At 45.7% G+C, this 27,038-nt stretch overlaps 1 protein-coding gene across 1 annotated transcript in view; it reads left to right on the top strand.

Moving 5' to 3' along the window:
* The window catches only part of LOC142291650 (THAP domain-containing protein 2-like), a 29,153-nt gene extending 4,842 nt beyond the window's left edge, over positions 1-24,311 (top strand). The window contains exons 2-3 of the mRNA XM_075336328.1: positions 2,155-2,350; positions 23,012-24,311. Coding sequence (XP_075192443.1) covers positions 2,155-2,350; positions 23,012-23,287 — 472 coding nt within the window. The 3' untranslated portion in view covers positions 23,288-24,311. The remainder of the gene's footprint in view (positions 1-2,154; positions 2,351-23,011) is intronic.
* The last annotated feature ends 2,727 nt before the right edge of the window (positions 24,312-27,038 follow it).

Genomic DNA, 27,038 nt, shown 5'->3' on the forward strand with positions numbered 1-27,038 from the left:
AGCTGCTGTCCAAGCATAGTGGTCCTCGGGACTGTGCTCGGGGCTGCAGAAAAAGTAATCATTGGCCGCAAATGGCCCGCAGGTCGGAGGTTCCCCACCCCTGGTGTAGATGAATTTCCTGGGTGTAGTTTCCGAAATGGGGCAACTTGGGGGGTTTTCTGCTATTCTAGCACTTCAGGAGCTTCACAAACTTTTACTGCAAAACGTGGATGCTACAAGGCCATCTGCACCCGTTGAGTATTTGGTCAGTGTTTTACTTCAGTATCTGTAAGGCAACATGCACCCGTTGAGTATTTGGTGACCTTTTTTTACCTCAGTATGTATAAGCCAATACCAGGAGTGGAACATTCAGAGGAAAAGTATAATAGAAACACAAGCACTACTCCTACTTTTGACCTTACAAATACTGAGGTAAAAACTCACCAAATACTCATCGTGTGCACATGGCTTAAGGCAAATAGCATTTCTTCCCTCATGGAGTGCCTCCATGTGTGCAGACAGTAGTTTCTGCCATATATTCGGGATTTCCATATCCAATCGATATTGCCATGCAAATTGTGGGGTCCATTTTTTTCCTTTTACCTTTTGTGTAAATGATAAAATTGGGGCTATCCTAAAATAATGTTAGTGGAAAAAAAATACTATTTTCTTTTGCCATGACCCAGAATTCTAAAAATTGTGAGGGAAATTGTGGGTTTAAAATACTCCCCATACAGCTAGATGAATTCCTGGAGGAGAGTAGTTTCCGAAATTGGGGTCACATTAGGGGCATTGATATTGTCAATATATAGGGTATTGGCACATTTGAGAGAAATTGCTTTACAAATTTTGAGATCCATTTTTCCTATTGACACATATGAGAATGAAAAATATGGAGCTAAAGCAACATTTTAGTGGAAATTCCCCACCCCCCATAAGTTTTAATTTTGGCATTGCAATCTTATAAACTTTTATCAATACATACTTAAATTCCTTGGTGGGTGCAGTTTTTAAAATGGGGTCACTTCTGGGGGTTTCTCCTGTCTCGTCACCGTAGGGGCTCTGCCAATGTGACATGGCGTCCGCAGGCAATTCCAGTCAAAATTTCGCACCAAAAGTCAAAGTGCGCTCCTTCCCTTCCGAGGCAATGGGAACACAGCAAACTCTTGGATTCAGAGAGTGCTGCTCTGAAGCTGGCCAGATCTCTGGATCCAACTGGTCTCTGCGCTCCTCCAGTTATACAGAGGCACAGCTAACAGTATAAAGGTACCGTCACACATAACGAGATCGCTGCGGAGTTATGGTTTCTGTGACGCAGTAGCGATCCCGTTAGCGATCTTGTTATGTGTGACACCTACCAGCGATCAGGCCCCTGCTGTGAGATCTCTAGTCGTTGCAGAAAGGTCCAGGCCATTTTCTTCAAAGGTGAGGTCCTGCTGGGCAGGACGCATCACTGTGTGGCAGGGTCACAGTGACTGCTGAGATCGTTATACAGGTCGCTACTGTGACCTGTATCGTTCCTGCATGGTTGGTAAGGTCTGACTGTGTGACATCTCACCTGCGACCTCCCAGCGACTTACCTGCGATCCCTACCAGGTCGCATCGTTTTTCGGGATCGCTGGTAAGTCGTTGTGTGTGACTGGGCCTTTAGGCAGTGTGCAGTTTGGACAAGCTCAACCATGCCATCAGCCCAGACTTTCAACCTTCAGGCAGACACATCATGAGAACAAACCTTAAAATAAAAGTAAGGTGATTGGTCAGTCAAGACATGAAGTGATATTTACCCAGTAATCTTCCCCCTTAGATCTTGTCATCTGTGTTGGGGTTTTTTTTAGCTATAGTGTCCACAGGGGTCAGAGGTAGTCTCAGACACACCTCCTATCTCCTCATTGGTTCAGGCTGCTGCTCTGTCCTCCACCCTGCATTTCTGCCTCTTATATATCTGGCTAACCAGAAAGTCAGTGCACGTAAATCAGATTTTATTACAGCAACGACAGAATGATTATGAAGTACAGATAATCTCCAGTGAAGTCTGGGGGAGGCTGCTGCATTTCCCTAGGCTAATGCCCCCTAGTAAGGGCCATGGAGGGTCCCTGTCACTAGCCACTAAGCACCTTCCTAGGTTTCTCAATGGTGTTTATGTACTGACAATATTAGGTGTTATGCATTATACAGATTTCCTTCAAACCCAGAAAGAAGAAAACAGTGGCTTAACCTCGTGAACAGAGAAAACTTCTCCCCAAGTCTACACACCTTCTTGTGTTCAAAACATTTTGAAGAATCGTGTTTTGACAGAACGGGGCAAACTGTGCGACTAAGAACGAATGCCGTACCAACAATATTTATCTACCCAGGCCACATGGTGGAAAAGGTATGCACTCGAGGGATGGGCTTGTATCAATGGGTAACAGTCTAATTTCCACATCGTGAGATATTCATACAAAGCTAAAAGTACCGGAACTGCCCCTGTACACAACTGCCTATGTATGTGTGTGTATGTATATATATATATATATATATATATATATATATATATATATATATATATATATATATATATATATACTAGAAGGTGGCCCGATTCTACGCATCGGGTATTCTAGAATTTACGTATTGTGTAGTTCATGTATGATTTTTGTTATATATATATATATATATATATATATATATAGATGTTGTTGTGTGTAGTTACCAAGTGTTTGTGTAGGGCGCTGTACATGTTCTGGGTGTTGTCTGGGTGTGGCGGGGGTGAGAGCGGTGTTGTATGTGTGTTGCGTGTGTTGTGTTGTTTGTGGAGCGCTGTGTGTCTGTAGCGTTTTGTGTGTGTGTGTTGCGCGGTTTGTGTGGGTGTGGTGTGTTTTGGGGGAGGTATGTTTTGTGCAATGTGTGTGTTGTGCGGTATGTGCGTATATTTATGTATGCCGCGGTGTTTGTGTGTTGGGTGTTGTGTGTGTGCAGCGTTGTCTGTGTGTGTGGGTGTCTGTGTATGGCGGTGTTTGGGGTTCCCAGTGTGTGTGTGGTGTGTTGTGTGTGTTGGGGGGAGGTGTGCACCTCCCATCGTGCTCCATCCCCCATGCTGCGCACCCCCCCATCGTGCTACATCCCCCATGCTGCGCACTCCCCATCGTGCTACATCCCCCATGCTGCGCATCCCCCATCGTGCTACATCCCCCATCGTGCTACATCCCCCATCGTGCTACATCCCCCATGCTGCGCACTCCCCATCGTGCTCCATCCGCCATGCTGCGCACCCGCCATCGTGCTCCATCCGCCATGCTGCGCACTCCCCATCGTGCTACATCCCCCATGCTGCGCACTCCCCATCGTGCTACATCCCCCATGCTGCGCACCCCCCATCGTGCTCCATCCGCCATGCTGCGCACTCCCCATCGTGCTACATCCCCCATGCTGCGCACTCCCCATCGTGCTACATCCCCCATGCTGCGCACTCCCCATCGTGCTACATCCCCCATGCTGCGCACTCCCCATCGTGCTAAATCCCCCATGCTGCGCACCCCCCATCGTGCTACATCCCCCATCGTGCTACATCCCCCATCGTGCTACATCCCCCATCGTGCTACATCCCCCATCGTGCTACATCCCCCATCGTGCTACATCCCCCATCGTGCTACATCCCCCATGCTATAATAGTTCTCCTATTATACTCAGAGAGGAGTATAATAGGAGGACTGTAATAGGAGGAGTAGTCCTGGGGGGAGAGGAGTATAATGCCGGCTCCCTGCACATGTGTACCGGGAGCCGGTGTACGCTGGTAACTATGATACACATCGGGTAACTAAGGGATTTTAGTTACCCGATGTGTATAATGGTTACCAGCGTTCACGGGCTCCGTCAAGATCCCAGCATTGCAAGGTTATGTCTAGCGCTGCTGGGATCGTGACGGAGCCGGTGTATACTGGTAACTATGATACACATCGGGTAACCAAGGGACCTTAGTTACCCGATGTGTATAATGGTTACCAGCGTTCACGGGCTCCGTCAAGATCCCAGCATCGCAAGGTTATGTCTAGCGCTGCTGGGATCGTGACGGAGCCGGTGTACACTGGTAACTATGATACACATCGGGTAACTAAGGGACCTTAGTTACCCGATGTGTATAATGGTTACCAGCGTCCACCGGCTCAGTCACGATCCCAGCAGCGCAAGTTTATGTCTGGCAAGGCGTGCGGAGGGCCGGGGCGAGCAGCCAATCCATGCGGAGGGCGGGGCCAGGCCGAGGCGAGCGACCAATCCGTGGGGGGAGGAGCCAAGGCGAGGCGAGCAGCCAATCCGTGCGGGGGGCGGGGCCATGGCGAGCCCAGCGGCCAATCAGCTTTGTGTCACCGTAAGGACACAATTTTGGAGCAAGACAGACAGACAGAATAAGGCAATTATATATATAGATATATATATATATGTATGTATGTATGTATACACAGTGCCTTGCGAAAGTATTCAGCCCCCTTGATTTTTTTCAACTTTTTCCCACATTTCAGGCTTCAACCATAAAGATAAAAATATTAATGTTATGGTGAAGAATCAACAAGTAGGACACAATTGTGAAGGTGAATGAAATTTATTGCTTATTTTAAAATTTTTTGAAAAATAAAAAACTGAAAATTGGGGCGTGCAATTTTATTCGGCCCCTTTAAGTTAATACTTTGTAGAGCCACCTTTTGCTGCGATTACAGCTGCAAGTCGCTTGGTGTATGTCTCTATCAGTTTTGCACATCGAGAGACTGAAATTCTTGCCCATTCTTCCTTTGCAAACAGCTCAAGCTGAGTGAGGTTGGATGGAGAGCGTTTGTGAACAGCAGTTTTCAGCTCTTTCCACAGATTCTCGATTGGATTCAGGTCTGGACTTTGACTTGGCCATTCTAACACCTGGATACGTTTATTTGTGAACCATTCAATTGTAGATTTTGCTTTATGTTGTGGATCATTGTCTTGTTGAAAGACAAATCTCCGTCCCAGTCTCAGGTCTTTTGCAGACTCCAACAGCTTTTCTTCAAGAATGGTCCTGTATTTGGCTCCATCCATCTTCCCATCAATTTTAAGCATCTTCCCTGTCTCTACTGAAGAAAAGCAGGCCCAAGCCATGATGCTGCCACCACCATGTTTGACAGTGGGGCTGGTGTGTTCAGGGTGATGAGCTGTGTTGCTTTTACGCCAAACATATCGTTTGGCATTGTGCCCAAAAAGTTCCATTTTTGTTTCATCTGACCAGAGCACCTTCTTCCACATGTTTGGTGTGTCTCCCAGGTGGCTTGTGGCAAACTTTAAATGACACTTTTTATGGATATCTTTGAGAAATGGCTTTCTTCTTGCCACTCTTCCATAAAGGCCAGATTTGTGCAGTGTACGACTGATTGTTGTCCTATGGACAGACTCTCCCACCTCATCTGTAGATCTCTGCAGTTCATCCAGAGTGATTGTGGGCCTCTTGCCTGCATATCTGATCAGTCTTCACCTTGTTTGAGATGAAATTTTTGAGGACGGCCGGGTCTTGGTAGATTTGCAGTGGTATGATACTCCTTCCATTTCAATATGATCACTTGCACAGTGCTCCTTGGGATGTTTAAAGTTGTGGAAATCTTTTTGTAACCAAATCCGGCTTTAAATATCACCACAACAGTATCACGGACCTGCCTGTTGTGTTCCTTGGTCTTCATGATGTTTTCTGCGCTTTAAACAGAAAACTGAGACTATCACAGAGCAGGTGCATTTATACAGAGACTAGTTTACACACGGGTGGATTATATTTATCATCATCAGTGATTTAGGACAACATTGGATCATTCAGAGATCCTCAATGACCGTCTGGAGTGAGTTTGCTGCACTGAAAGTAAAGGGGGCGAATAATATTGCACGCCCCACTTTTCAGTTTTTTATTTCTTAAAAAAGTTTAAAATAAGTAATAAATTTCTTTCATCTTCCCAATTGTGTCCCACTTGTTGTTGATTCTTCACCATAACATTAAAATTTTCATCTTTATGTTTGAAACCTGAAATGTGGGAAAAGGTTGAAAAAAATCAAGGGGGCCGAATACTTTCGCAAAGCACTAATATATATATTAGTGTGTGTGTGTGAGATATATATATATATATATATATATATATATATATATATATATATATATATATATATATATATATATATATATTATATAAGAAAATCTCTGTGATAGCACACGGACAGCAGGAACTTCTATACTTACCTGTCCCCGGCGCCGCTGCTTCTGGGTCCGCGCGGTGCAGTGAATATGCATTAGCATAATGAGCAGGCCCGGAAGCAAGTGACAGCAGTGCCGAAAACAGGTGAGTATAGATAATAATTTTATTTCAAAGACACCTGTTTTCTCCAGTACCTATCACAAGGATCACATCAATGTGCTGTCTGTGTGACACCCGTGCTGCCAGAGAAAAATGGACTTGTCTCTGTGCAGAACACGGACACGCGAAAGAACACAGATGTGTGCGCAGACCCATTGATTTTAATGAGTCTGCATATGTCCGAAACGTATGAAAATGAACAGCATACATACTGGAATCACGGACGTGTGAAGGTGCCTACGTGCGTGTCTGCATGTGCATGTCTGCGTATTGTATGTGTACGTGTCTAGGTATGTTTCTGTATCTGGAATTGTATGTATTTTTGTAAGATGTATGTATAAAATAGTGTATTGTGATGTGCAGCAACATTCTTTTGATTGAAGCACATTTAATAAATGTTTAAGTGTTCATTCACATCTATTAGGGATCTCCCTTTTGCCTCTTCAAGAAAAGGAACAGACAAGTGAAATTAACCCCTTTGTGCATCATGACGTAAATATGTCACCATAGGGAAATGCTTGTATGGAGCAGGTTCAGAAGCTGAACCCGCTCCATACCGGGCAAATGTTGACTGCTGTGATACGTAGCCGGTATCTGCCTGTAACAGAAGTGATCAGAATGCAACTTGATTACTGCTGTTTTAAGTATTTAAATATCTTTGTCAATCACTGGCAGAGGCATTTAGATAGCATGTTGGCTGGTGTCTGCACTCGCTCCCATTAGCCCCCCATGCACTGCCACGCTTACACGCTGAAGTCACTTGCCAGCATCAGAAGAGGACACTGTGCATTAGAGAAATGATGAGTATAATCGTTTATTTTTTTATCTGTGCGGCATGATGGGGGACATGTATACCAGGATGGGCCAGGATAGGCAGTGTTTTCCTGCAAAGAAATACAGATTTGGGACAGAAATTTTAACAACCAAATTCTCAGTGTGCGCACATAGCTTTATGGTCCGATGCATCTTATAGTCCACAAAATACAATATACCATGGCATGTATCTCCAGCAAACTAAAGCATGTGGGGAGTACAACCCGCCAACTTAAAACAATTATCAGGGAACATCTCCATGATATTGAAAACCACAAAAGTGATAGCAATAAATTCCAATCTTCCAAATATTTTATTTCCTTTCATGATGGTAGTATAACGTCGCTAAGTGTATGCAATAGAACAGATTTCTAACCATAAAAGGGGTGGGGATAGAGAATGCTGTCTTAGGCTATGTGCCCACGCTACAGGATTTATCGCGGATTTGACGCGGATTTTGCCGCGGATTTAGCGCGGATTTGCCGAAAATCTGCAGCAGCAGCACTTCCAAGCCATTTCAATGGCATTTTGGAAATGCTGTGCCCATGCTGCGGATTTTTCCGCTGCGGATTTTGCCGCGGATTTTGATGCGGAACAAACTGCAGCATGTCAATTGTTTGGTGCAGATTTGGTGCGGATTTTCTGTTTTGAATGGGGAAAAAAAAAAAAATAAAATCCGCATCAAAATCCGCGGTAAATCCGCGGCAAATCCGCGGCAAATCCGCGGGTGCGGATTTGCCGCGAAAGTTGCGGATTTTCAGGCAAAAAAATCCGCAGGGACCTTTTACTGTGGACACATAGCCTTAGGCCTCTTTCACACGTCCGTGTCTCAGGTACGTGTTTGGTCCGTTTCCTCACGTACCGGAGACACGGGCACACGTATACCCATTAAAATCAATGGGTATGCGCTCACGTGCGTGTTCTGCTATGGACCGTGTGTACGTGTGGAGCATACGTGTGTCCGTATGCTCCACACGTCAACATGTCCATTTTTCTCCGGCATCATGGGTGTCACACAAAACGCAAATGGACCACAGGGAGGTGTTCGGTGTGACACGCGCCGGAGAAAACACACGTGTTTGAGAAAAAAAAAAACTTTACTCACCTTCTCCAGCCCTGCTGTCTCTGCCGCTGCTGTCACTTGCTTCCGACCGACGCTCATTGAATATTCACTTCACTGCGGCCTGAAGCAGCAGCAGCGGGGAGTCAGCAGGACCGGAGACCGAAGATCAGCACCACGGACAGCGACGCCAGGGACAGGTGAGTAGAGAGTTCCCGTTCTTCGTGATAACATACGGAGAACACATGTAGGCCATAAACACGGCTCATGGAGGGAAAAACGCACCTCTGACACGTCCGTGAAAAACTTGCGTGGTTTTTTCACGGACGGGTGAAAGAGGCCTTAGGAGCAGAGAGACGTGGTGGATATTTAAACTCCACTAGGTTTAAAGTTATGTAAAGATATCACTTTACATTATTAGTCTCTATATAATGTGTTGTTTCTGCCACTCCTCTCTGCCCTTTTCTTATTTAAATGTATTGTGTTGTCGCTGTTCACACATGAATTGTTTCTATTGTGCAGACATAGTAGCAGAGATGTGGTGGAACTTCAAACTACACACCAATATCCCATTAGTTCATCTATAACAACCAGTTTATAGCACTCCTCAATGCCCAGTTATGAGCACATGCTGCTTATTCTGTGGTCGCTATTCACACACGGACTGCTTTCATCGTGCAGTTGCTGGAGCAGAGGAGCGCAGGGGCATTTCTAATTTAAATAATACTAGAGATTCTTTGGTTTAGGCAGGGGTCAGACTGGCATATAGTATCGGATGTGATATGCTAGTGACACTTGGGTTAAACTCTGCTCTGAGCGTGATCCAAGTGTCATCTACTGTGCTCCAATTGTTCCACCATGCCTTTTTATTTCATCCGCTTAGTTTATATACAGTTTGTTGTTTTTGCCCTATTCTCACCTAATCTATTCTTCTTCTTGGGTTGTTGTCGTTCACTCATGAATTGTCTCTTTTGTGCAGACATAAGCCCCATCACAATTTAACGACTTTCCTGCGATCCCGACAACGATACGACCTGATCGCTGGTAAGTCGCTACGTAGACGCTGGTGAGATGTCACACAGTCAGATCTTCCCAACGATACAGCGACCTGTATAACGATCTTGGTAGTACGTGTCTGAGCTCTGAGTTGTGAATGAGGTCGTTGGTAAGGCGTCAAACACACCAATGCATCCTGCCCAGCAGGACCTCGACAATCAAAAAAATGGTCCAGGCCAGTCCGACACGACCAGCGATCTCACAGCAGGGGCCTGGTCGCTGCTATGTGTCAAACGTAGCCAGATCGCTGTTACGTCACAGATCTGTGACTCAGCGATGTCACTATGTGTGAAGGCACCTATAGAGGCAGGTGGTAATACACATTAATGTTTCATCAGACTAATTTGTGCAGAGGCATATTGTGTATTATTAGTTTGCATATCACTGTTTTGTTCCTGCCGATTCTCTTATCTCATGTAAACGTGTTGTGCTGCTGCTTTGGTCCTCACTATTCACACTTGGATTGCGTTCTCCTGCAGTTGCATAAGCAGCGGGGTGTGGTGGAGCTTTCCATTCAACAACAGTTTCTCTGGCTTCAATTTTGATGAAGATGCAATGTGTTTGTTTTTTTCCGCCTCCCCTCTTTGTTCCATTCACATTCAAACGCATTGTGCTGCTTATCCAATCGCCATCATCCACACATGAATTGCTTTTGATATGTAGGTGTTTTGTATTCTGTCTTGTCAGCAATGTCAGTTTGCTTTGAAAATGTAATGCAATGTCATACTAATTAATTAGATGACTGCTATGCTGACTGGGAATCACCTACTATTTAACCTGAGTCCTGACTCCATACTAAATACCATGACTAAGCTGAGTTCACATGTCCTGTAATCATCTGTTAGAACTAATCCTGCAGAGATACGTTGGCAAAAAGAGTTGTGCAAACACAACCTTTTTTTGTCCATTGTCATAACTGATTTCTGCCAGATCAATTTTTTTAAGATCGGAGTCCATGGGGAATGGATTCGTTAACAGATTGCTATTTAGCCATCTGTTTTGCTTACAGGATCCATTTCAAAAGGAAGATAAATAGCAATCCGTTACGGATACATTCTTCATAGACTCCCTTGTTAAAAAAAAAAAATGGATCCGGCTGAAATCATTTTGCCAACGGATCTCTGCAGGATCCATTCTAATGGATGATTACTGGACATGTGAACTTGGCCCAAGGGGTACTTTGCACACTACGACATCGCAAGCCGATGCTGCGATGCCGAGCGCGATAGTCCCCGCCCCTGTCGCAGCTGCGATATCATTGTGATAGCTGCCGTAGCGAATATTATCACTACGGCTGCTTCACATGCACTCACCTGCCGTGCGACGTCGCTGTGGCCGGCGAACCGCCTCCTTATTAAGGGGGCGGGTCGTGCGACGTCACACGGCAGGTGGTCAATAGGAGCAGAGGGGCGGAGATGAGCGGGATGTAAACATCCCGGCCACCTCCTTCCTTCCGCATAGCCAACGGGAGCCGTGGTGACGCAGGTAGGAGATGTTCCTCGCTCCTGCGACTTTCACGCAGCGATGTGTGCTGCTGCAGGAGCGAGGAACAACATTGTACCGTCGCGTCAGCGTAATTATGGAATTCGCCGACGCTACACCGATGATACGATTACGACGCTTTTGCGCTCGTTAATCGTATCATCTAGGATTTACACACTACGATGTTGAAAGCGACGCAGGAAGTGCGTCACTTTCGACATGACCCCTCCGACATCGCACCTGCGATGTCGTAGTGTGCAAAGTACCCCTTAGGCCGCGGCTCCACTTGTATTTTACACAGACGAGAGCAATCCGATCAAACATCTGATTGCACTTGCACCAGTGTAAAACTATGAGGCAAAAAGTTGAGAAGGAAAAAACAGGGCACTGCTCAGCCCAAGGAATATTTTTGGCAATGGCCAATGTTCACAAACAGCGTTATAATATCGTTCTTTGCTGCAATTGACAAAAAGGCATGGCAGAAAAAAATCTCTGCAACAGCTACGTGGTGCTCATTCAAAAGTCCAGAGTAATCCGAGAAATACATTTGAAAGAAATGAAGGCACTTTGCTGTGCAGTGGAAAACATTTAATCACGGATGGAAGTTACATGCTGTGGCAAGTGGGGAGGGGGTAGGATGGGACAGCACGTCAGACGACATATCAAAAATAGCAACAAGAAGAGGAGATAAAAACTCCCCCAAAAATGTATTATAAAATGTACTCATTATTTATATTTATCAGTGTAGGGACCCGCAAGCGTGAGGATCCGTGATGAGGATTGTGGGCTTACGTACATTGGCCAATTTACAAACTAATACCTCACATATATTTTATATGTATTTTTTTGCACTTTGATTATGCGGGGTGCAGCCGGGCCTCTTAATACGGCCGTGCATAGTGGAATTTCTGTCCCTTACGTGCTGCAGTGAGTAGTGTCTGAGTAACCCGCCTAATCTAATAGTAAGGGCGTGGTAATAGGTTGCTGGCTGGACACCATGCGCATATGAGTGTGAACAGTGCCCTATGCGCGCCACTTGTGTGCAATTTACCTTGCACCTGTGAAGTGTCCATCATGTTGAGAGGCTTGTCTGCATCCTGTTTGTGCATTAGATGTGTTGGCCTGGGCTAACTGGACTGGTTGCCCTTTTTTGCTGTGAGTACATTTTATAATACATTTTTGGGGGAGTTTTTATCTCCTCTTCTTGTTGCTATTTTTCATGCATATCTAGTTTTGTATAACATGTTTTGTATTGTTTTTTAACTATATTTTAATTCACTGACATCAGCAATGTGAACCGTTGATTTAAATAATCAGGATATGATGTCACAAGCTGTTAAGGTGGTGTCACACACAGCGACGACGACAACGACGTCGCTGCTACGTCACCATTTTCTGTGACGTTGCAGCGACGTCCTGTCGCTGTGTGTGACATCCAGCAACGAGCTGGCCCCTGCTGTGAGGTCGTTGCTCGTTGCTGAATGTCCAGCTTCATTTTTTGGTCGTCGCTTTCCCGCTGTGAAGCACGACGAAATGAAGCGAGCAGGGAGCAGGAGCCGGCGTCTGGCAGCTGCGGAAAGCTGTAACCACTGTAAACATCGGGTAACCGTGGGAAGACCTTTTCCTGGTTACCCGATATTTACCTTCGTTACCAGCCTCCGCCGCTCTTGCTGCTAGTGCCGGCTCCTGCTCTCTGCACATGTAGCTGCAGTACACATCGGGTAATTAACCCTATGTGTACTGTAGCTAGGAGAGCAAGGAGCCAGCGCTAAGCAGTGTGCGCTGCTCCCTGCTCTCTGCACTGTGACATGTAGCTGCAGTATACATCGGGTTAATTAACCCGATGTGTACTGTAGCTAGGAGAGCAAGGAGCCAGCGCTAAGCAGTGTGCGCGGCTCCCTGCTCTCTGACATGTAGCTGCAGTACACATCGGGTTAATTAACCCGATGTGTACTGTAGCTAGGAGAGCAAGGAGCCAGCGCTTAGCAGTGTGCGCGGCTCCCTGCTCTCTGCACTGTAACATGTAGCTGCAGTACACATCGGGTTAATTAACCTGATGTGTACTGTAGATAGGAGAGTAAGGAGCCAGCGCTAAGCAGTGTGCGCGGCTCCCTGCTCTCTGCACATGTAGCTGCAGTACACATCGGGTTAATTAACCCGATGTGTACTGTAGATAGGAGAGCAAGGAGCCAGCGCTAAGCAGTGTGCGCGGCTCCCTGCACATGTAGCGACGTTATGATTGCTGCTGCGTCGCTGTGTTTGACAGCTAAGCAGCGATCATAACAGCGACTTACAAGGTCGCTGTTACGTCACAGAAAATGGTGACGTAACAGCGATGTCGCTGTCGCTATGTGTGAACCCAGCTTTAGACCTGTCGAAGCACTGTGAAAGAGTGCGAAACGGCCATCGTCTGACGTGCTGTCCCGTCCTACCCCCTCCCCGCTTGCCACAGCATGTAACTTCCATCCATGATTAAAATGTTTTCCACTGCACAGCAAAGACCGGTGAGTGCCTTCATTTCTTTCAAATTTATAAAACTATGAGGTAGTGTCCATCTGCGATTCTTTTCTCATGCCATATCATTTGGCAGTATTGCATCATACATACCCATACAAGTCTATGTGTGCATGTAAAACATCTCACTGAACTTGGATGTAGTAGACAGACAGGCCACGAAGAAGAGGGAGAAAGTGCTCCCTCTCTCTTCTCCGCATCTGTGGTCTGATCACAAGATCAGATCAGTCGCATGACACACAGCTCACGCTTGCAGCAGAGTATGAGCCGAGGGTAGCTCGTAGGAGCATTGGAAGTGATGCGCAAGTAGAGCCGAGGCCTAAGGGTGCTTGATGCACCAGAAACGCGTCAATGGTTTTTATTGTTCCAAGCCGATAAGGATGTTGTTTGGAATTTTTGATATGCATTAATAAAGGGGATTTTTATGTCCGTGGGGCTGGAAGCTCTTCTGCTTTGATTTCACTTTCAAATGTTTTGTCAGAAACAGTATCCGTGCTCCGGTCAGGACTGCAATCAGGCATTTGTGGAGAGCTGGACTTTCTTTGCATTTAGTTTTGAGCTGCCAATTTTTAATTTTTGCCTTGCATTTTTTCCTCCTTTTCTTTCCAAAGCTATAACTTTTTTTTTTATTTTTCTGTCCATATAGACGTATGATTTTTTTTTTTTTTGTGGGACAAGTACTTTACAATGCCAGCTTTCGGTGAAATTGTAAAAAAAAAACAAAAAAAAAAACCCCTAAAAACAGTAACTCTGACATTGCTCTTTGGGAATTTTTTACGGCGGCAGACACCTTGTGGTAACAATGACCTGGTAATAGGATTCTCCCATTAATACGATTGCGTCAATACCAAACGTGTCCAATAAAAATTAGATGTAAAAACAGAACAAAAAAACAACCCAATTTTTTGGAGGGTTTGTCACCATTTTTCTGTGGATGAAGCGGTGTGTGGGCTTCTTGTTTGCGTTCCATCACTGCGGGGGCGGCACTGATGTCTGAACGCTGCCAGGTACTGTGACTCTCTGCTCTCTATTGCCGGCTATACTGATCTGAGCCAGCAACAGAGCGAAACCGGTCATTGTGCAAATCGCACAATGCACGGCTCGCAGAGAGGGACAGAGCAGACACAGCATCTCTTTAAGGGTCTGTCCGCACATTGCTTTTTTTCTTGCTTTTTGGTCACGTTTTAAACTGCACTGTGTCAATGACAAAATGCATGCATTTTGCTTCCCCAGCAAAGTCTATGAGAAATCAGAAATTCCATCCGCATGTTGCTTTTTTTAGGCAGTGTTTTGTTTGACAAATATTTGTCAAAATCTTTGCCTAACAAAAAGCAGTATGTCACTTCCTCATTGCGTTTTGTGAACATTTTCCACCCATTGACTTCTCAATCTCAAAACGCACTCTCCAAAACGAGGCCAGAACACAATGAAAACGCAGTGAAAATACGGTCAAAACGCATGTGTTTTGACCTCACTTTTTTTGTCCACACTTTTTTTTTGTCAAACGCAATGTTTATATTTGTCAAAAGGCTGCAGTTTTGTTGTCACTAATGATGCTTTGTAGCAGGCAGAGACAGGGGCTGAGACAGTCACAGCATCCGATGCCCCATGATGACGCGTCGTTTGATAATCCCAGTGCTTGCCGGGATACTCAAACAAATCATTATCAGACAGGAAGTAGGGGAAAACAATAAATAGTAGTTGGGGAAGACTAAGGAATTTTTAATACAGCCATGTTACAAATTAGTTGTTGTTACATTTCATTTTGATATAGGTGACACCCAGCCTAGAGTAAAGCATGTTGCAAAAAAAACCCAAATCCAAATGGTTCCGAATTTTTGCAACTTGATAGTTGATGTTTTGATACCCTATGGGTGACAGTGGAACCTCATTCACCAGCATTACAATGTGATGTCACAGCTTACATCGTTTTGTAGCCACGACCTTAACCTTTTACCTCCACAGCCAAGTTTTGTTATTACATTTGTATTTTTTTTTTGTATTTTTTTCCTTCCCGTCTTCTAAGTGTTTAACTTTTGTTTTTACATTGAAATGGGGCTTGTTTTTTTTTTTTGCAGGACAAGTTGTTGTTTTGAATGACGCCATCCATTTTACCATACAGTGTACTGAAAAAATTCAAAGTAGGATTACTTTTTTTCCAGATCGTCCATCATGACGGCACTACAGTAGGTTGCTACTCATATTCTCTATAGGGACAGGAAACGTACAAGAGGTTAAAAGCCCCTCCAACCTCTCTTTTTCCTGTCCTTATACTGGACAGACGCAGCAGCGTGAAGCACCTACGCAGAAATGGACTCAGGAGGATCGAGGGGGATTCACCTCTCTCCTTCCTCCTTTAAAGTGGTCCGTGGCCAACACCTCTCCCAGGGAGGTCCCTCAGCCTGTGTCAGTCGAAAGGAATGATGCTCCTGGCGCCAGCCGCCTCCCTCGCATGTGGTCTCTGTGTGTCCTGCAATGATGACCGCAACTGCGCTTCCGGTCGTGCAGTGTATGTGTTCTACTCCGGAAAGTACTTCTGGTTCAGGACGTGGAGCGCTTGCTCAGGGGGGCGGCGTGCGTTCAACACTGGAACGCATAAAGCAGGGAGAAGACCAGAGGGCGTCCCAGGACTCGGGTAATAAAAACCTGGTGGGAGGGGAGGAATGTACTACGACTAGACACTGGGAGCTTTCAAGAGATCTTAGAATGATGGAGCCTATAGAGGAGTCAGCTTGTCTAGACGGTTTCCCCGTTTTCAGAGTAAGTTGCCGATACAGACCCATACACCTGACTATTGTACTAAAGGTTGTTCTAGAGTAGGGGCTCTTCAGCAGGATCTGGCACTACCGTAAGGGAGGAGTCAGGTAGGAAGGCAGCAGGGAAATGTGAGAGAGATGTGCTGCCTGCAGTATCAAGCTGCCCGACAAATACCAGAAGAAGCTGTGCAGCGTCTGTATTTCCAAGATTGTCAGTGAAGAACAGCTAGCTTTTCTTGCAGATATGCAGTCTATGATATGGGAGGAAGTACAAGCATCCATTTCCGGTATGGACCTCCCACACATGTCCAGTTCCTATCATAAAAGACCTAGATGGGAGATGGAGCAAAGTTCGGAGGAGGAAGATCTGTCATCCGATTCGGAAAAGGATGTGGAGGGAAGAGGAAGCACCTGAAGTTCCTCCGGAGGAAGACAAGAAGTACTACTTGCTTATGAAGAAACAGACGAGTTAATAAGAGCCGTAAGGAGTACTATGAAAGTGGAGGTGGCAGAAAAGATCTGCTCAGTCCAGGATGAAATGTGTCTTAGAACCCACATGAAAGGAGTTTTTTCAGTAAACAATCATGTCTGGGCCATGATTCTAGAAGAGTGGGAGGACAGAGAGTAGAGACTTGCTATTCCCATTTTTTTTCTTAGGCGCATTCAATTTGAACCAGAGGAAGGCTTGGGAAGAAGTTCAGAAAATAGACATCCCTATAGCTGAGGTAGCCAGGAAGACACCCTGAGGATTCTACAGGGTTGAAGGACCTGATGGATAGGAAGATGGATGGTCTTCCGAAAAGAGCCTGGGAAGCCTCGGTGACGGTCATCAGAACCAATATAGCTGCAACTTTAGTTGCTAGATCTATGTATCTATGGATTCAGGACTTGGAAAATCACATCAGGAACAGGACCTCAAGAGAAATGATCCTAGAATCCCTTCTGTTGCTGGCCATGGGGTTTATGGCCGACGTTTCCGAATCAGTCAGATTCACTGCCAGGAAAAATGCACTTTGCAACTCTGCCCGGAGTGTGGTCTGATGAAGACCTGGTCTGAGGACAACTTATCAAAGAATAAGTTGTGCTCCATCCCTTTTTCTGGGTCAAGATTGTTCGGTCCAGTACTGGACGATATCTTAGAGAAGGCAGCCGATAAAAAGAAGGGGTTCCCTGAGGAGAGGGTGCATAGATCCCAGCTCTTTCAGAGATTTTGTCCCTCTCAGAAATAAGGTTATAGAGGGAAAGGAAAATCAGGGAGATGGTGTTCTCCCTTTGGGGTCACTTTAAGAAGCCCTTCTTTGGGTCTAGACGAGGCCCAAATAGATCAACACCATCTGGGTAGGCAGGAGGATTTGTCATTTCATCAGAAATTGGCAACAGGTTTCCACTAACCAATGGGTCCTCCTAGCGGTAGCTGAAGGATACAGTGTAAGGTTTTCCTATTTGCCTTCTGAGAAATTCCTGATTTCAAGATCTTCGTTCCCTACCACTCGTTCACGTTTATGGTACGATGTAAAAGAATTTGTAAAATCAGGGGCCGTAATACCGGTCCTAGTAGCAGAGCAGTACCAGGGTAATTATTTCATCCTCTTCTCTATAAAGAAACCCTTTGGGGAGTTCCACACAATCATAACTCTAAAGGCCGCTTTACACGCAACGACGTATCTAACAATATGTCATCGGGGGTCACGGAATTCGTGACGCACATCCGGCATTGTTAGCGACGTCGTTGCGTGTGACACCTATGAGCGACCACTAACGATCACAAATACTCACCAAATCGTGGATCGTTGACACGTCGTTCATGTTCGAAATATCGTTGCACGTGCTGGACATAGGTTGTTCGTCGTTCCTGAGGCAGCACACATCGCTATATGACACCCCGGGAACGACAAGCAACAACGTACCTGCGTCCTCCGGCAGCGAAGTGGGAGTGACGTGAATGCGGCTGCTCTCTGCCCCTCCGCTTCTATTGGTGGACCGCTGAGTGACGTCGCTGTGACGCCGAACGAACCGCCCACTTAAAAAAAAAATTGTTCGGGGGCCACAGCGACGTCGTTAGGAAGGTAAGTATGTGTGACGCATACCGGTGATATTGTTCACCACGAGCAGCGATTTGCCCGTGACGCACAAACGACGGGGGTGGGTGCGAGTAAAGCAGCCTTAAAGCCACTAAATTTGTGCCTAAAATACAAAACAGTTTGGATGGAATCCATAAGATCCACAACCCCTTTGATAAACAGGAATGCGGTAATGTGCACAGTAGATTTGAAGGAGGCATATTATCATCTCGCCATCCACCCATCCCGACAAAAATATTCAAGGTTTGCATTAGAAAGGGGGAAGGGGTCAGATATGCCATTTTCAGTTCCGTTGCCTCCCATTCGTCCTGTACTCGGCTCCTCGTGTATTCATGAAGGTGGTAGCAGAAATTGTGACATACCTCAGCCAGAAGAAAGTGTCCATAATTCCATATCTGGACAACTTCATGCTATTGGCGGACTCAGAGGAAGAATTATTGCACCACCTGGAGGTCACCTTATGAACATTAAAAATGCTAGGATGGATCATAAACGAGGAAGTCGGATAGTACCAGAAAGACCTTTATCAGTGTCCAGCTGATTTCCAGAGCAGGATCCTCTTTTCTGCCAGAAGAAAAATGATACAAGGTGAAAGAAAAGATCCTTGCCTTTCAGAAGAGACTCCAATGCACAGTCAGGGAGGTCATGAGTATCTTGGGCCTAATGACGTCCTGCATTTCCTGTGTACGCTGGAGCTAGCCCCATTATTGGAGCATTCAGAGTTTAATCATGTCAGTCTCGGATGGGAATCATCGGGTTTTGGAAAGAAGAATCACCATTCCACCCTGGTCAGAAACTCTTTGCAGTGGTGGAAAACCTGCAGGTGGGGGCCCCTACCCCTGTGCCACCCTAACCACAAATGCGAATCAGTTAGGCTGGGGGGCTCAGGTAGGAGGACAATATTTCCAAGAGAGGTGGTCAGCAGAAGTTTGTTGCACGTAATCAAACTTCAGAGAGTTGAGAACGATCTGGAAGGCGCTCCAAGTCAATCTGTGCCTTCTCAAGAACCATCACGTGAGACTTTTGTCAGACAACACCACAGCAGTTTCCTTCATTCGCCATCAAGGTGGCCAAGAGACCCGAGTCTCTTGCGGAAAAAATCTTTTGGTGGGTAAAGGAGTCAGTCATTTCCATATCAACAGTCCACCTAAAGGGGTCAGAAAACCAGGTCTCAGATTACCTTAGCAGACTGGAGATAAAACCTTTAGAGTGTGAACTCAACCCGCAGGTGTTCTGTCAGCTGTTACAGAGTTGGGGATGTCCTCCAGGTGGACTGCCTCAACTCCAGGAAGAACATAAAAGAGCTATTAGATTCCAATGACAAATCCATAGGGGTGGATGCCTTGTTGCAGGTCTGTGATATGGCTCTTTTCATACGACGTCCCACCTCTTCTGCTGATCCCCAGAGTGCAGAGGAAAATGCAGGAAGATCAGGCCAGAGTGATCTTGATGGCCTGGATTAGCCGAAGAGGAGTTGGTTTACACTTCTAAGTCAGCTGGCCATAAAAGAACCAATCCTACTTCCCCTGAAAGATGACCTTCTGCGGCAAGGCCCTCTCTTACATCCAAACATAGAACAACGATATCGCGCAGCTTGAACCCTGAAAGGCAGATCCTAGGGGCACAAGGCCTGTCAGACCAGGTCATCGCCACTCATTAGGAAAGCAGGAAGCAAGTGACGCATATAATCTACGGGAAGATATGGAGAAAATTCTGCTTGTTCGTCGGGGACAACATCAGTGATGCATCTTGCCAACATATTCCAAAAATCTAGGACTTCCTTCAAGCAGGATTTGATAAGTTTCAGACCAGGTGCCCTGAAGGTTCAAGTCACAGCTCTGAGCACCTTCTTTAATTCACCATTGCCTTCTCATCCATGGGTGGCCAGGTTTGCCAAGGCAGTACAAAGGTTAAGACCCACTTTGAGGAATACAGTCCCCTCTTTGGACTTGACTCTGGTCCTAAATATCCTTTGAGATCTCCCCTATGATCCAGTGGACCAGATAGAGATCGGGAAGCTCTACCTTAATGCATTATTCCTAATAGCCATCACAGTGGCGAAGAGGATAGGAGAGATCCAGTCTTTCTGTTTAAGATCTCTACTTGAGAATCCTGGATGATTGTTTTATTCTTAGATTGGATCCAACATTTTCTCCGAAGATTTTTTCTTTTTTGAATCTGGACCAGGTAATCTTCCTAGCCTCCTTTGCCTAGAAACCAGAAGGCGGTCTAGCTGAATTCCTTGGACGTTAGACGGACGGTGCTTAAGTATCTGGAGGCTACTTTTGAACTGCAGATTGGACTTAAACCTTTTTGTCAATTTTTGGGGAAATAGGAGTAAAAAGGCCTCAAAATCGACCCTTTGCTAGATGGATCAGATCCACCATCTCTTCAGCCTATTCTTTAGACGGTAGAGCCTCACCAGATTTAATTAGAGAACAGTTCCACGAGAGCAGACGCTACTTCTTGGGCAGAGAGAGCTGAGGCTTCAGTGGATCAGTTCTCTAGGGCTGCTACCTGGTCAAGTCTGAACACTTTTTATGGACATTATAAGTTAGATGTCTTGTCAGAGCAACAAACTGCATTTGGGAGGAAAGTCCTCCAAGCAGTCATCCCGCCTTGATGTTTTATTGGGTATTCTGTGGTGCTGTCATAAGGGACAACCTGGAAAGCAGGAATTACACCTACCGGCAATTGTATTCCTAGGAGTCCCATCATGACAGCACCCTTATATCCCTCCCTTAAGTCGTATGCTTCTATAAGGAACTTTGATTAAAATTGAATTGCATCCATCCTGGTGTGGTACTTGAAAAGCCACTGAGATAGTGGGGGTGGCTTTTAACCTTTTGTGTTTCCTGTCCCCTATAGAGGATATGAGGAGCAACCTCCTGTGGTGTCACGATGGATTCCTGGTAGGTGTAATTCCTATTTTTTTGTCAACATGTCATTCCTCCCTTATCCTTAGATGTTCTCTTACAAAAGTGGTGGCAAAAATTCATAAAAATAATTTTTGCTTATGTCTCCATTTTCTTTTCATTTTAATTTTACTGCATGAGGGCTTGCTTTTGTTCAATTTGTTTTTTTAATACCAATTTGAGGTACAATCAATTAAAAAAAGCACAGCTATGTTTTTTATTTTATTTCTCCTTGTGGTGTTTAGTCTATGGGTTAATAAATTCTGTTTCCACAACTTTACTTTTTTTTTTTTTTTAGTCCTAAGGGGACTTGTATCTGCAATCATCAGTACTATATATTACAAGATATAGTGTAAATCGTGGTCTCCTATGAAGTTTAACCTATGGCCAAGCTACAAAGGAGTGACTAAGGCCTTCAGCAAACCCCCGGCTGCCATGCTAAACTATGGGTGCCCTGCAGCAGATATCGATCCATTTTAAATTCGGCTGTCAGGTTGATAGCCATCGTAACTGAGCTCTGGCCACTGCTGTTAGCTCCTGACCACCGACTGATACATATGTGATGCAGCTAGTCAGTTAAGACACAGGTCTCAGGAGCTGTATATGTAACGGCCCTGAACTAGTCGGGGTGTCACAGAGGGTACTGCACTCCTTTCCCTTCTGGTGCAGAGCTCAACCCCCCCATGTTTCTGGGATCCTAAGCTTTGGTATTGCTCCATCAGCATTCAAATCCTAGCCACACCTCGCACCACACCCTGTCAGGCACAGCAGTGGGTGGTTGAGCTGGAACAGGGCCACCCGCCTAGGGGTCAGGCATCTGGTGGGAGGGGCTGAGTTAGAGCAGTGGTAGCCCTCAGAGAGTGAGAAGCTGGAGGGAGTTGGAGCTCCCTGGGAGACGTTGGCTGGGTCGCAGACTGTGGTCTGGGACCGGAGGAGTCGGAGACCCAGTCGCATGGTATTAGAGAGGGGTGCCAGACTTAGTTTGGGAGAATGGTCGGTACCGGAAAATCTAGTAACCAAACCGGTACTGAGCACGGCGGGGTACTGGACCCTAGATCAGGAAGTAGCTTCACACAACCTGATAATTAATCTGTGGAGGATAGTCTCTTTATAAACTTTCCCCAATCACTCAGAGATCGAAGGCATCAACACAATGAGAGGGATAGGGCTTTCCAACTTATACGGCCCACTGAGATCCCAAGTGTCAGCCATCAAGAGCACAGCTCCTCTAACTAACAGTAGGGAGCGGGACCCCAAAACCTTCAGGCTGAGGGGTCACTCAGAACACTCTAAATTAGTGCATGGAGGCAGGTCCAGAACCATCAGCAATACCCATGGGGACGAGCTCCCCCTGAAGTGGCAGCGGCACCCAGAGACTTGGTTTACTTCTGTGTCAGAGTCTGCTTAACGGTCGCACCAACATCCGTACGGGCCTGAGTACGCTCTCCCCTAAATCTCCCTGCCTGGCCTGCACCACGCTCCTCTACGCCTCCACCATCCAGAGTCCTGGGGCCTCCCCTACCCGTGGAAGGAACTTCATTTGGCTGCCCTACTCCATCTCCCCCAGGTACTCCCATCGGCAGCGGCAGTACTCCCCTTACCGCGAACCACGGTAGCCCCCTTTCATTTTCGTGACCCCTGAGCCCACGGGTCGGGAGACCCTCGAGCCACGGCAACCCCGGATCAGAGCAGTCCGACTGCTGCAGAGGTGGTACATATACCTTAAGTCTGTCCTAACACATGAGTAGGATGAGCTGCTGTTAGAATATCATGCTGTTTTCTCTCACTCAGATAACCCCCTTTAAAGGGACACTTACATTTCATGGTAATATTGAACAAGTGTTGTTAAAAATTCTTTTCACAATGGCTTTACCTGCTAGTATATGCACACTGTCCTCTGTATTGCCAATGTGCCTGGTAAGGACAACCCCTTTAACTCAAGTTTTATCAAACATGTTTTAATGCAGTCTATGAAAACATTTGAATGGAACGTTTATCATATTCTTTGTATACCTTTTTACAGATTGCTTTAAAAGAAGCTACCATTACAAAGGCAGAAGAAAAGCTTCCACATGGATCTGTTACAGCCATAATGAAAAACTCAGCTTTTCTTGGAGACCACAGTTATTGCCTACCAACACCAGCTGAGATTAAAAAAAAAATTTGGGACCTTGAAAGAAAATTAGAGGCTGCTCACAAGAAAATAAAAATCTATCAGCAAAAAGAACGGAGAGGGAAGAGGAAAGGTTCCCCAAAAATTATTGCAGATTCGGTTCTAGAGCAAACGCCCAGAACATAACACAAACTATCTAGTCCCAGATCCAAAGTCACACAATGTGACGACTATGGTACCAGGAGTCTTGCTTTATGGACTTATGTATAGGTCTTCTATACTTCCGCAAAGGTCACATGCACAGACGCTTATTCCCTTACCGCCGAAGCCTATTTTCACCATCCTAACTGGGCCAACTGTTACAATTCTGACCAGTCACTTGGAAGTAATAACTCTGGAACACGTCAACAAATCCAAGTGATTCCAAGACTATTTTTTGTTACCCATTGTACTTAGTGGTAAATATAGGTTGACATTTTTACATTTATTTGTGAAAATATCTTACTTTTGGCTCAAATTTTGCAATTTTTAAACTTATGCTCTTAAATCAATAGAGATGTCACACAAAAGTTTATAAATAACATTTCCCACATCTGTTTACATCAGCACAATATTTTTTTTTTTTTTTTTTGTTTGGACGTTAAGGGTGAAAAATTAACAGTGACTTCTAATATTTTTTCCAACTAAATTTACAAAAAAAAAAAAAAATCTTTTAAGGACATCACATTTGAAGTGACTTAGTAAAATACCAAAAAGTGACACTATTTTAAAAACTGCACCCCTCAAAGTGCTCAAAACTAGATTCAAGAAGTTTATTAACCCTTTTAGTGCTTCACACTAAAGCAATGTGGAAGAAAAAAAATGAAAGTTACTTTTTCACACAAATTTTGCTTTCGCCTCAACTATTGTATCTTCATAAGGCTGAGAGGAGAACATGGATCATACAATTTGTTGGGTAATTTCTCCTCAGTTCGCAGATACCCTGTATGTGGTGTAAAACTACTGTTTGGGTGCATGGCAGGGCTTGGAAGGGAAGAAGTACACTGACTGAGTTCAAAATTGGCTGAAGTAGATAGCGAACAGCATGCAGTGTTTGCCATATTCCTGATGTGCCTTAACAATGGAACCCCCCTACAAGTGACCTCGTTTTGAAAACTACACAACTCAAATTTAAAATTTACCTAGCGTTGTGATAAACACCTTGAACCCACAGATGCGTCAGAGAATTTTATGAGCCATAAAAATGAAAAAAATAAAAGATGCACACAAACTTGTTCCCTTTACCCCAAACTTTAATTTTTACAAGGGTACCAGGAAAAAATGTATAGTACAGGGTGGGCCATTTATATGGATACATCTAAATAAAATTGGAATGGTTGGGGATATCAACTTCCTGTTTGTGGCTCATTAGTATATGGGAGGGGGAAACTTTAAGATGGGTGGTGACCATGACGGCCATTCTGAATCCAACTTCAAGAGGGTCATGTAACACATCAAACTTGTTGAGAATTTCACAAGAAAAACAATGGTGTGCTTGGATTTAACATAAAATTGTAAATAATAAAGTACTCCGCAGGAATAATGCTCGAATTCCGCATGTTTTCTGCAACCATTAGGCTCTGTGCGCACTGGGAAATGGAATTTTCTTGAGAAAATTCCGCATGCTCTCAAAGATTACCGCACCCGCGGTAAAAAACCGCGGGAAACCGCACCCGAAAACCGCATGCGGTTTGCCGCGGTTTTACCGCGGTATTGTTCGCGGTATTGCCGCGGTTTTGCCGCGTGCGGGTTGGGATGTGCTTTATTGCATTCAATGCAATAAAGCACATTGAAGCAAAAAAAAAAAAAAAAAAAAAAAAAAAAATACATTTAATTCTGATAGTAGATAGACAGAAGAATAGATAGAGGGATAGATAGATAGACAGACAGAGGGATAGATAGAGGACAGATCGCTACATTTCCCACGGTCGGCAGTGAGTTCACATTACCGGCCGTGGGAAACGACCGGTAATTACCTCTGCTGTCTGCTGCATTCAGCCTGTGTCTGTGACAGTCGCGGATGGATGTCAGCAGTGCAGGACGCCGGAGCTGTGGATTACGCCGGAGCTTTGTTTGGGGGGGGTTAATAAAATGGTGAACGAGGCTTGTTGGTTTTATTTAAAATAAAGGATTTTTCGGTGTCTGTGTTTTTTTCACTTTATTTACGGGTTGATCATGTCAGCTGTCACATAGACGCTGCCATGATCAAGCCTGGGGTTAATGGCGGTGGTCCCCCATCACCATTAACCCCTTGTATTACCTTGCCACCACTGCTACACGGTGGCAAGAAGAGCCGAGGACACGCCGGTGCTGCTGCATATTGCATGCGACAGTGCCGGGGCAGCTGCGGCTGATATTCTCGGCTGCGGGAGGGGGAGTGAGGCGGGGGACATTACCCCTGCCCCTCTCCCTCCCCAGCCTGAGGATACCGGGCCGCCGCTGTGTGCTTACCTCGGCTGGAAGGTAAATATGCAGCGGAGCCCACGTTCTTTTTTTCCTATATTTCCGTTTTATTTCTGTGTGTTCTATGTGTCTATGTGTTCTATGTCTGTGATGTGTGTGTGTGTCTGTGATCTGTGTGTGTTTACTCTGTGCACGGCTTCCTCTTCCTGTAATGACATCACTTCCCTGCAAAACCGCAAGCAAGTGATGTACATTACCGGAGGTAAACCGCGAAATACCGCAGGGAATAACGCAGGAAAACGCAGTGAACCGCACAGAATTTGCTGCCTGCGTTATTCCCTGCGGGATTTCATGATTAACATTGAGTCAATGGAGTGAAATCCCGCAGCGATGTGCGGAAAAGAAGTGACATGCACTTGTTTTTGCTGCGGGATTTCCGCAGCAAAACATGCAGCTGTCAAATTCCGCCCAGTGCGCACAGGATTTTTTTTCTCCATAGGATTTGCTGGTGATTCACTGCAGAGATGTTATGAACATTTTCTGCAGCGAAACATGCAGCAAAACCGCGGCAAAATCCGGTAAGTGCGCACATAGCCTTACGCATGAAATCCGCACCAATGGATAGCTGCAGTTTCTGGGAAGCTGCTGCGTGAACCTGCAGAAAATTCCGCAGGTACATTTTCTCTTGTGCACAGGGCCTTAGGCGGGCTTTGCACGTTGCGACATCGCAAGCCGATGCTGCGATGTCGCACGCGATAGTCCCCGCCCCCGTCGCAGGTACGATATCGTGTGATAGCTGGCGTAGCGAAAATTATCGCTACGCCAGCTTCACACGCACTCACCCGCCCTGCGACCGTCGCTCTGGCCGTCGCTCCGCCTCCTTCCTAAGGGGGCGGGTCGTGCGGCGTCATAGCGACGTCACACGGCAGGCGACCAATAGCGGCAGAGGGGCGGAGATGAGCAGGATGTAAACATCCCGCCCACCTCCTTCCTTCCGCATATCCTACGGAAGCCGCGGTGACGCCGGTAGGAGATGTTCCTTGCTCCTGCGGCTTCACACACAGCGATGTGTGCTGCCGCAGGAACGAGGAACAACATCGGACTGTCGCGCCAGCGTAATTATGGATTACGCCGACGCTGCAGCGATGATACGATTACGACGATTTTGCGCTCGTAAATCGTATCATCTAGGCTTTACACACTACGATGTCGCATGTGATGCCGGAAGTGCGTCACTTTCAATTTGACCCCACCGACATCGCACCTGCAATGTCGTAGTGTGCAAAGCCGCCCTTAGACTTCTCTTTGAGGTCATCTGAAGGAAATTGTCTATGCTGTGAAGATACAAGATGTGAAATAACAGATACTGGAAGCCTGTGCTAGCATTTCTTCTGCGGTGTTGCTATCAGTGTGTCAAGAGTGGGAGAAGAGGGTTGCATTGACAATCCAACACAATGGGCAGCACTTTGAACACATTTTATAAGTGGTCATAAAA

Source organism: Anomaloglossus baeobatrachus, chromosome 2 (genome assembly GCF_048569485.1).
Source record: "Anomaloglossus baeobatrachus isolate aAnoBae1 chromosome 2, aAnoBae1.hap1, whole genome shotgun sequence".
Classification (NCBI taxonomy): Eukaryota; Metazoa; Chordata; class Amphibia; order Anura; family Aromobatidae; genus Anomaloglossus; species Anomaloglossus baeobatrachus.